The following is a 12,384-nucleotide window of genomic DNA, read 5'->3' on the forward strand; positions in this document are numbered from 1 at the left end:
CACCTCCTTTTATGTATCTTACATGGCACATTACTTTTACTTCACAGTGGCACATATGAATTACAGTCAATGCCTCAAACATTCTTCCGTCATAAGGCACAGCGGTAAAAGATTTCATGATGTACAGTACATGACTCGTCCAAGGGCATTGAAGGGGTTAACTAGTCTATCAGAAGAAGAAAAAAGAAACCTTTATTATTCGTCACATGCACAGTGAAATTCATCATCTGCATTTAACTCATCTGAAGCAGTGAACACATGCACACACTCAGAGCAATGGGCAGCCACACCAGAGCGCCTGGGGAGCAGTCAGGGGTTCGGCACCTTGCTCAAGGGCACCTCAGCCCAAGGCCGCCCCACGTCAACCTAACTGCATGTCTTTGGACTGTGGGGGAAACCGGAGCACCCGGAGGAAACCCACGCAGACACGGGGAGAACATGCAAACTCCACACAGAAAGGCCCTCGCCAGCCACTGGGTTTGAACCCGGAACCTTCTTGCTGTGAGGCGACAGTGCTAACCACTACACCACCATGCGGCCCACGGTGCATGTGATGTGAACTGGAGAGCTGTTTGGAGTTTAAGGTAGACATGTTATGTGGTCAAAAAGTCTCTAGGTTTGTTGCTAGGCTCTTTTTTTGAATAAAGGTTGCCAAATCTGGCGACAAAGTCTCTCATTTAGCAATACCATATGTGATATCGGTCTTATGACAGTAGACAGCGTTTATGCTGCTGTTGAAATCTGAAATGTGATCAGATTAGATAAAACTTTATTGATCCCTTTGGGAGGGTTCCCTCAGGGAAATTAAGATTCCAGCAGCATCATTACAGATAAACAGAGAAAAGAAATAGAGAAAAACTTCTAGATAGATTAAAATAAATTAAGTATTTACATATACAAATATAAAAAGAATAAGATATGGGGAAGAGAGGAAGGGGGAGGAGAAAACAAAGGGGGGGGCGGCAGGAGAGATATTGCACTTTATATCGCACATTATATTTTACATTGTCCGGTATCGCTTCTTGTTAGGCTAGGCTACTGCTCCTTCCCGTCCTCCGTTCTCTTGGTCAGAAGGTGTTTGTTTTCCATCATAACAATAATTATAGACAATAGTAAGGGATTAAACTTTTCGTACCACATAATACGATTTAAATTCATAATAAAATGTTTTGATATTTGACACCACAGATACATGGTATCAATGATACAGTTTAGATTCATAAGGAAAAGAATCGATATTCAGTGATGCCACTGAATTAAGTACCAAATGATTCAATTCATGAATCACTGAGTTTGCAACTCCATATTTGATGAAATCGCTGAGTCTGATACATTACTCTTCAATTTAATCTGGCCTATTTGCACATCAGTTAATAAATAGAAATTACTTTTTTTTCCACACCAGTTGTCTTTTTTTTTATTTTAAGTGATAATCACGAATGATTGATTTATAATTGCTGCCTTGAGCCTTTATGGATTTCAGTCATTGCCTTTTAAATCAACGAATCGATCCAAATCGTATGTTTATAATACAGCTATAGACTATAGTGCTGGCTGTAAGGACAGTTCACATGTTTATATTAATCTGCTTGTTCTAATATGTTATTGTTTCTATAGTAACAGTTAATTCACAGATGGTGGACAGTCCACATAATTTAAATCTCATAATAAGTGGATTAAAAGCGTGATGTTATCTACTAAAGAAAAATATATAAGCATAGATATCGATGGAGAAGAGTTCAGTAAGGATATGTTTATTTGACATTTACAGAAGTGTCGGTGCTTTGTAACAGACGTTAATTGAGGTGGGGTTATACTGGTTTGCTTCTGTCCGTCCGTCCGAAACACCCTTTTCTTAGCAACCACAAATCATAGCTACTTGGTACCAAACTTCAGCTTGGGGTTCTATACCGTGTATACTGTTTTCAGGTCTGTCGCACATCAACTTCCTGTTTACCGATTGAATGTATTTACGAAACATATAGCATGGATTTACAAAATTTTTGTAACACTTTTCTCAGCAACTACAAATCACAACTACTCGATATTTGGTACCGAGCTTCAGCTTGGGGTTCTATACCATGTATACCGTTTTCAGGTCTGTCGCAGATCGACTTCCTGCTTACCGGCTTAATGTATTTACGAAACATATAGCATGGATTTACAAAATTTTTGTAACACTTTTCTCAGCAACTACAAATCACAACTACTCGATATTTGGTACCGAGCTTCAGCTTGGGGTTCTATACCATGTGTACCGTTTTCAGTTCTGTCGCACGTTTACTTTCTGTTTACCGACTGAATGTATTTACGAACCATATAGGGTGCATTTTGACGCTATTTCAAGAAGCAAAATGCTATTTCAAAATGTCAGTTTACCATGATGTTATTTGAAATCCCTGGGGAGAGACACTGCTCTTTACTTACTTGTTTCAGGGTTCATTATTTGTTGAAGTCAACATTCATAATAAGTGTCCTATTCCAACCGATGGCATTCTGATATAAGTGAGAGCGGGGGGGATACGTAAGTGAGCAGTAGCTCGCAGTTGATCTTGTTTTTTCAGCATTGGACAGTCTTCAGGACAGAGGACTTTTTGGTTTCTCTCTTACATGACAAGCTGCATTTTTTTGTTGTTTTCAGAGAGAGAGAATGATGGTTTATAGCTGCTGTAACATAAGTAATTACAGGAACTAACTTGCTTGTGGGCGTTCCACCCTATGAAATATAACTATAAAAGTTAAAAAAGCATGACCTTGTGTGTTGATTAACATATTAACCCATAGTAAGTAGATTCCTTTCAACAGATCTCTGTCAGTAACTGTGTTGGTTCGTCTGTGTTTTAGATGTGTGGGGAATCTAGTGTTTCATGTTTATAGTTCAGATATGGTATGTTGAACCATGTTAAGCTTTATTTTACAGCTTAAACTAGGGATCGACCGATATGTTTTTTTTCAGGGCTGATACCGATACCGATTATTATGGAATTGGGATGCCGATAACCGATATGTGCAACCGATAAATGTAAACATTATAATTCACATGAAATTAAACATAGCACACACTGACACAAACCTTCATATCCATGAAACGTATGTTTAATTGTAAAATTGAACATGAAATTTTGTGCAGGGAGATGCCAGCAGCATTTGTACAATAAAGTCAAACATTTAGTTAGAATAAAATGAGAAATAAAATAATAATAAAATAAATATTCACCAATAAAAAAATAAATCACTCCCTACTATATTACAGCTCACCATTTTCAGTGGAAAATAAATGAAAATACACTCTGGATTCTTTTACACTAAGAACTAAGTAAGACGTACCAACTTCAAGTAGTTTTTAAACAAATCAAGTGTAGGGAGCTGCCTGCAGCATTTTTTAAAAAGTAAAATCGAACATAAAGTAGGCTATCACTCCCTATTATGTAACAACTTAACAAGTAACCATCTACATTCTAATGCTTTTAATGCCCAAGCCTAATATTCCCAATTTAGGAGGATTATATTGTAGTGAAGGAAGCATTACATGTAGTTTCAGCGAGACTAGTTGGTTGTAGGCTAATTCAAGTGTTTCTTCCGTAAGCTAAGTTTGCCTGGCTACACAGATGCAAATGGACAATTTTAACGAGTAGTAGATGAAGAATGTAAACATATAATGATGTTGTGCTTTTGCAACTTGTGTGTTTGTGACTTATTGCGGCAAAAGCAGCGTGTCCTTACCTTGAAGTAGGATCTGCTTCTGCCCGAGTGCCCGTACGGCCGCCTTGAAACAGTTCACAGCGTTTAGCTACGCGTGTTGATTGGCTGTATCGCTTGTGCCGCTTCTGCCCGAGTGCCCGTACGGCCGTCTTGAAATAGTTCACAGTGTTTAGCTACACGTGTTGATTGGCTATATCTCTTGTGCCAAACAAATCAGATGTTGTGGTGGGTGGGACCATGTTCTTGAACTCAGAGAGGCGAGTGCAGGAAAGGATGTGCAGTGACAGTCGCGTTAGGAACGAAATGGCTGCAAAAAGGCATGTTATCGGCATATCGGTGGAAATTATGGCCGATACCGATAACCCTAAAAATGCAGAATATCGGCCCGATATATCGGCCAGGCCGATTATCAGTCGACCCCTAGCTTAAACCTTCAGGCTGTAAAAAACATGCACCCTATTTAGTGCACTTAAGATAGGGAGTAGAATGACAGTTGGGATTCTGCCTTTAACATTGTGCTGATGTATAATTTGCTAATATTCTGCCTCTTCCTTTTACCTTGTGTTCTCCAGTGGCACTGCTCCCTGCTCTTCTTTGAGAGCTGAGCTGTTTTTATCCCCTTGCCAGACTCTCCCTCCAACACCGAATGGAGTTTGCGGAATTGATAAAGACCCCCCGGGTGGACGGTGTGGTCTTGCACCGGCCCTTTCTCCCCACCGTGGAGGGAACTCTGTGTTTAACTGGCCACCACCTTATCCTGTCCTCACGCCAGGACAACACCGAGGAGCTCTGGCTGCTTCACGCCAACATCGACACTATTGAGAAAAGGTACGGTTACTGTACACCAGGTGGGAGACCAGGATCTATACTTTGCTGGTTTCCTTTTCCTCGTAAGCACCCAGGAGTGTCAGAAAGGGTTTAGAGTACATTTTTAAATCTGTGAATAAGAAAAAATGTGCGTCTGTGCATTTATATTGGAAAATGAGTAATCATACTTCACAAGAAGTATCTACAGCAATCTCTGTAGTCTTTTCTCCTGAGGTAAACATCAGTCAGGGCATTCGACCATCATCTTTACAGGACAATTTTCAGAAAGCCTAGACCAAGTTATAAAGTAAATTTTTTTTTTAAATTCTGCGTCATTTTGGTGAAAATGTATGATTTTTATAGTAAAAGTGGCATAATACAACCCCAAGTCCAAAAAAGTTGGGACACTATACAAAACATAAAAACAGAATATGATGATTTGCAAATCATGAGAACCGTATATTTAATTGAAAATACTACAAAGTCTCATCTCGTTATCTGTAGCCACTTTATCCTGTTCTACAGGGTCGCAGGCAAGCTGGAGCCTATCCCAGCTGACTACGGGCGAGAGGCGGGGTACACCCTGGACAAGTCGCCAGGTCATCACAGGGCTGACACATAGACACAGACAACCATTCACACTCACATTCACACCTACGCTCAATTTAGAGTCACCAGTTAACCTAACCTGCATGTCTTTGGACTGTAGGGGAAACCGGAGCACCCGGAGGAAACCCACGCGGACACGGGGAGAACATGCAAACTCTGCACAGAAAGGCCCTTGCCGGCCGGCCACGGGGCTCGAACCCGGACCTTCTTGTTGTGAGGCAACAGCGCTAACCACTACACCACCGTGCCGCCTTAGTACAAAGTCAAAATATCAAATGTTGAAACTGAGAAATTTTATTTATTTATTTATTTTTAAAAAAAATATGTGCTCATTTTGAATTTGATGTCAGCAACACGCTTCCAAAAAGTTGGGACGGGGCATGTTCGCCACTGTGTTGCATCACCTCTACTTTTAACAACACACTGCAAACGTTTGGGAACTGAGGAGACCAAGTGCTGTAGTTTTGAAAGAGAAATGTCCCATTCTTGCCTGATATACAATTTCAGTTACTCAGCAGTTCGGGGTCTCCTTTGTCGTATTTTGTGCGTCATAACGCACCAAATGTTTTAAATGGGAGACAGGTCTGGACTGCAGCCAGGCCAGTTTAGCACCTGGACTCTTTTACTACAGAGAGTTTCAAATGATCACATTCTGATTTTATTTACAGTTTACACAACATCACAACTTTTTTAGAATTGGGGTTGTGTGTTATAAGCAAAAACATTTTGTCAAAATCCAATTTTTCAGTTATCATTTTTCTAAGGATATGTTTTGGGTTTTCCCAGACTACACAAACGCATGTTAAACAGCCCGGAGCATGCGAAAAGGTCCAGGAAGATGAACCTTGCCAACAATGAATAAGTAGCGTGCCAACAAAAAAATCCTCCTGTATTATTTGGTGCTTTTATGTGTGGTTTATCTAAGAACAAGCAGTAGACCATGTGTCAGTTATTGGAGTTCTGCCTGTGGTCTGATTTGAAATTGACAGCTAAAACCAGATTTCCAGCACACCAGACTGACATCAGGACCACAGGAGAAAGGTCTGAGTACCACTGAGGATTACTGTTAGATGAGGAGAAAAGGCAGTTGTTAATGGTGACACATCCATGAAAGGAATTGCACTCGATAGTGAGACAAAACTGATAAAAGACTGGACCACCAGACATTCTTAAACATCTTAATTTTCACTTAAAATGCAGACCTGACAAACATATTCCTGCATTACAAACATTATATCACAAATGTAAAAAACAACCAAAAAAAAACCCCTCCATGCTTTATTAGTTGCCATCTCACTTTTTTGCCAGAAGTTTGTGTGCATGGTTAGAAACAGTTTTAAACATGCATTTTCTTATGCAAGATTAAAAAAGAATGAATCTGATTGTTAGGCATGTAACGATATATCATGCGACCATAAATAATGATGCAAATTTTTGCTGATTTGATTCGAAGAACTAAAAAATGAAATTGTTATTATTAGGCTGCGTAATTGTAGTTTTTCCTAGCTGTAATTGAGTTGCTTAGACAACAGAGGGTGCAATAACATACAACAGTGTGAAGACACATGACTTCACTGTAGGTGGAAGTAACACAGCTCTAATGCCGCAAAAGCAAGAAATCTCTTTTTACAGACTGCTGAAAGCTAAAGAAAAGATAAGCAAATGGAGGTAGTACAAATGTTCATAAAAGTTTATGAAAGAAAAGGTATATTTATGACTTTTCATGAAAAATTTAAAAAAGGAATATTTTAATTAATAGGCTATTATATTGTACTCCAACCTTTACAAATGTGGGTAAATAATTATTGTTGGTTATTAAGGAAATGATGATGATGATGATTTTATTATTATTACTTATCAAAAGGAATATTTAAGTTGATAAAGAATAGGAAACTAAATGCTGCATTTTTTTTGGGGGGGGGAGATAACATTTTCTTAATTTTTCTTAATTATTTTCAAAAATATCCATACAGCACACCTAATATTTGGGTAAAATGTCTCTTCGCAAGATTCACCTTGACCAAAGGTTGGATATTTCATGACTCTTCATGGTAGAATTGGTAGAGATCAATTAAATTTTTTTTTTTCTTGGCATGGACTCGACTTGTAAGCACTGTCTATATATTTTCAAAAGGGTTGAAGTCAGGACTTGTTTTAAACTTAATGTTAGCCTGCTTTATCCTCCACAACCAGCTCTGATGCGTGTTTGGGTTCATTGTCCTGTTGTAAGTCCCAAGTTTTGTTCAAGTTTCTGATGGTTTATGCTGAAGAATTCTGACGTAGTCCTCCTTCATTATTCCATCCACTTTGTGCAATGAACCAGTTCCACTGGCTGTAAAACAGCCCCAGAGCATGATGATCCTACCACCACCACCAGCTGGTACAGTGTCCCTCTGCACATGGTGGTCACTGTGGCTAAACAACTCAATCTTTGTCTCATCTGACCATACAGCTTTCCTCCAGAAGGCTTTTTCTTTGTCCGTGTGGTCAGCTTCAAACTTTAAGTTTGAAGGTGTAAATTTTGGAGCAGGGGGTTATTTCTTGGATAGCAGCCTCTTAGTCCACGGTGATGTAAAACTCACTGAACTGTAGACAGTGATCCATCAGCTTCCAGTTCATGGCAGGGCTGTGCCATGGTGGTTCCCAGGTTGTTCCTGACCATCCAAACCAATTTCCTTTCAGCTGAGGGTGACAGTTTGGGTTTTCTTGAAGCAAAGTGGCTTGGCAAAGTGACTAAATCTCATAATAACCTGCATACAATTATTTGAACTGATCTTGGAACTTGCAGTTGTTTAGAAATGGCTCCAAGAGACATTCCGGAGTTGTGTATGTCTGCAATCTTCTTTCTCAGATCTGCACTGAGCTCCTTGGACTTTCCCATTTTATTTTGTGTTGGTCAATCCAATGAGTGCTGTAAACAAACCCTTTTTATGAAGGCACAGAGAAGCAATCATGATCACTAACAGGAAGTTAAGAGACCTCGGCCTTGGCAAGATAGCCCAAGAAAGCCCAAATATTGCCATGACATTCATATCCAAGATGACATTCATGTCACTGAATGTAAACTTTGACCACAACTGTGTGTGTCGTAGATATAAAACACATAAAATGCTATTTTTTTATTGTTTAAAATGTTAAATCTAGAACTGGTAATGGAATGAGACCTACTCCATGTAGTCTGTCAGCTCAAAAGTAAGGACCTCGTTCAAAATCCTCTGTCTTGATTTCTCCTCTGTTAGGTTTGTCGGCTCTCTCGGCTCAATTGTTGTGAAATGCAAGGACCTGCGGATTATCCAGTTGGACATACCTGGCATGGAGGAGTGTCTCAACATTGCTAGCTCCATTGAAGTATGTTCAATTATTTTTTTCGGTTACTGTGATCTCATTTTTTTTTTTCCGTTCATGTTCAGGCATGTGTGCATATGCAAGCTCAGCTGAGACTGATTATTCATTAACTTGGCTTGATTTCAGTTCCAGCATTTCACTGTACACATGCTTTTAAACACGCTTAACCTTCTGCATTTAGTTTGAGTGGTTATAGAAACAGGGACCCAGAGTCCATTGTAAAATGATATTATTTATACCACAACACTGTTGAGTTCTCAAATATGATTGATCAGACGGTGTTGAGTAATTTCCTACAATTAAGTTATTCCACGAAATCGAGTCGTACATGAGTTGATAGCTGGGTCGGCTATAAGCCATGTACGATGAGATTGAATGGAATAATTGTTTTATTCTATCTACATTCACTGGATTTTGAGAAACAGAGCATTTTTACTTTTTGCAAATTTGATAAATAAAAACTTTATACAAAATATCTGGCAATCATTTTCAATTAGAATGTAAACAAACCGGCGAAATGACAGTAGCAGTTTGTGAAAAATGCTATAATAAGAAAATAATAATTCTTGAAAAATAGAAAGATGCATTCTTACCATCAAATACTTTTATTCCATTTTCTTTCTGGTTTTTTTTTTGGGGGGGGGGTCTTTTTCTTTAGGGATTTTTGGTGGTTGGAAAACCAACTACTGCCACCAACTGGGCTGGAGTGTGGAGCAGGTGATTATTGGGGGGGGAAAACTATATCCTTTTCGGTATTTCTGTTTCTTTTAAATACTTGATGATAATTTTCGGGGTTTTGTTTTCAAGTAGAGTTTTTATTTCGTCCTCGGTTGGTTCAGCAACACGCGCCGCCATTTTGTTTTTCTCTACTCGCGGTATATGAGCTGATTAGTAGTAGAGTAGCCAATCGGAGCGCGCAATTGCTCATATCCAGTGAATGTGGATAGAATATTTTTATTATGTATTTTGATGTGATTGTTCTATAGTAACAGCTGATTGGCAGGACAGGTTATGTGGCTGTCACTCCACATATTCTCTGTCTCATAAGCAATAAACATGTCTAATCCTTGATATGGTAAAATTTTCAAAGTAGGCGTTTATTCAACATTGATTGCAGTCTTGGGTATCGGTAGCTCATAACAGTCAGTAAGTTTTCCACCAAGGCGCCAGGGTCATTTTCAGGACGGATGACCTTGCGCTTTCTCGATTCTCAGTAACGTGGCACATGTTCTTAACTTCAAGAGAGGTTGGTGAGGGGGACATTAAGAGGAACTAATTTGTTCTGTGGATGAATCACAATCAGTACGTTTACATGCATGCTAATATTCCACTATTATTACGAACATGTGAGTATTTGGAATTTGATCTGGGTCATGTAAACACCATGTTCTGTTTGGATATTCCAAATTTGGCCTTATTCTGAATTTAGCGTTTTCCCATTAAGATACATGCCAATATTATTCCGGTTTTAGGCCCACTTTACACGGGGACGGTCTGAAACAAAAACGCAAAAGTCCGTTTTCGTTCTCACTTTTTTCCGCGTCTACACGACCGTTTTCAAGGAGGAAATCTGCGTCTATACGGTGACGCATAAATGTGTGGAATTCAATTGGATGTTGTAATAGAGTGTGCCGAGCGGATGGAGTAGTCAGTCAGAATGATGAGCGAAACAAGGAAAATTCTTGTACAAAAATAGTTTTCTTTTTATTCTTAAGCCGGCAGTTAACACAAACAGGACAAACAAAAAAAAACCCACTGATAACAAAACCAACCAAAAAAAAATTCCGGGACAAAATGCCCACGCAAGCTAGGCTACTCTGGCATTACTCACACAGAGCTCAAGTCATGCGTCCTCTCCCTGCCGAGGCCGTCCCCTGAATGAACAGTGCAGCGCATATTTAAAAGACTACGTCACAGTCTTAACACAATCAAAATCAGTCAACACATCTAGACAGATTTTAACAGTTCTAAACATTTTCACTGCATGCATTACACTCCTACAACAATGTGCAGACCTTAAATATTACAACAAACACTTGCGTGAGATTTTTAGACCCTTTCTCTCCGCTCTAATGAGCTGCTTTCCCGCGCATCACGGAAGAAACCTTGAAAAGCGCTTTCAGACCTGCATTCTGGTTTGGTCCCGCACCCGGAAGACTACAGCAGGTAAATGGCTACAAACATTTCTGGCTGATGTTAGATAAACTCTAGCAGAAAAGGATTCAGATGTTAAACGTGCGCACTTAATGAATCTTTACACGCTACTGTTTATAGTGAAAACTAATAAATGCTTGCGCTGTTTAAACCTGTGTCACGTCTTTTACTATGAACACATGTACCAAACATTTCAGGTTTACATATCTAAAAGTTGTAACAAATGTACCTGTAACAAAACATACTTGTAAAGCCCCCATTACCAAACCCACAACAAACATACAACACAGATTGTATTTGGAATGTCTTTGCAACTGTGGTTTAGTCCATTGCACTTGACCACTGAAACATGACCAGCGGGAGGAACCGCTGTTTAGTGACAGACGCATTGCGCTCTGTCACAGATGTGCATGCCAGGCGGCTAGGTGGTGCTGTGAAAGACCTCCGCTATGTCTGCACGCATGCGCAACGTCTTCCGTCTTGTCTGATCTGCACATCTGCGCCACGAAAACTTTGACTACTCTGGCTATGGTAAGTAAAAAAGTAAGAGCATACTATACCCGCCTCTGTTCATTAACGGTATATGTGCAGATTCGGTATAGATGTTCGAAGGACTCCTGGACGTTTATTAAAGCTGCCAGAGCAGCTTGAAGGTCCGTTGGATCGGTGTAATCAGACATGCTCTTACTTTTTTACTTGCTTTCTTACTTCCCGGGCTGGCATGTACAGTATATGACATATGTATGACGTAAACGCGTACCCGACGTGAGCAGAGTTTCGTGCATTGGGTAGTTTAGACGGATATGCAACGGAGGCTGTTTTTAACTTATCCACTCTGGAAGGCGTTTTCAATTTTTTCCGTTTTTCAGCCTCGGAAACGCCGTCCCAGTGTAGACGAAAGGCACTTCTGATAAAATATTTAGTCGTTTTTACCCAACAGCGTCCTCGTGTAAACGGGCCCTTAGGAGCATTCTTTGGACATGTATGCAGCACATTCAGAATTTGTGTTTCGATTGTTTTTTTTATGCCGGTTTACTACTTACGGCGTCTCGCCTGTTTATGGTCAGCTCTGTGTGTTGTGCATAAACCAACTGAGGGCTTTTTCCATGAATTGGAGAATGCACAACTGCATGTAAATAGGAGTATTAGTGGAATATTCATTATACTCCCGCTCCGAAGGAGGGCGGTATACTGGTTTGCCTCTGTCCATCCATCCGAAACACCCTTTTTCTCAGCAACCACAAATCATAGCAGCTTGGTACCAAACTTCAGCTTGGGGTTCTATACTGTGTGTACCGTTTTCAGGTCTGTCGCACATCGACTTCCTGTTTACCGACTGAATGTATTTACGAAACATATAGCATGGATTTACAACATTTTCATAACACTTTTTTCTCAGCAACTACAAATCACAACTGCTCGATATTTGGTACCGAGCTTCAGCTTGGGGTTCTATACCGTATGTACTGTTTTCAGGTGTGTCGCACATCGACTTCCTGTTTACCGACTGAATGTATTTACGAAACATATAGCATGGATTTTGATGCTATTTCAAGAAGCAAAACGCTATTTCAAAATGCCAGTTTACCAGGATGCTACAACCCCAATTCCAAAAAAGTTGGGACAAAGTACAAATTGTAAATAAAAACGGAATGCAATGATGTGGAAGTTTCAAAATTCCGTATTTTATTCAGAATAGAACATAGATGACATATCAAATGTTTAAACTGAGGAAATGTATCATTTAAAGAGAAAAATTAGGTGATT

The 12,384-nt window shown here is 39.6% G+C and overlaps 1 protein-coding gene across 1 annotated transcript in view; it reads left to right on the forward strand.

Moving 5' to 3' along the window:
* Nucleotides 1–12,384, forward strand: part of mtmr9 (myotubularin related protein 9) — a 70,224-nt gene that overhangs the window by 1,684 nt on the left and 56,156 nt on the right. The window contains exons 2-3 of the mRNA XM_060917650.1: nucleotides 4,275–4,530; nucleotides 8,358–8,466. Of these exons, the coding sequence (XP_060773633.1) occupies nucleotides 4,349–4,530; nucleotides 8,358–8,466 (291 nt within the window). The 5' untranslated portion in view covers nucleotides 4,275–4,348. The remainder of the gene's footprint in view (nucleotides 1–4,274; nucleotides 4,531–8,357; nucleotides 8,467–12,384) is intronic.

This window comes from Neoarius graeffei, chromosome 3, assembly GCF_027579695.1.
Source record: "Neoarius graeffei isolate fNeoGra1 chromosome 3, fNeoGra1.pri, whole genome shotgun sequence".
In the NCBI taxonomy this organism is placed as follows: domain Eukaryota; kingdom Metazoa; phylum Chordata; class Actinopteri; order Siluriformes; family Ariidae; genus Neoarius; species Neoarius graeffei.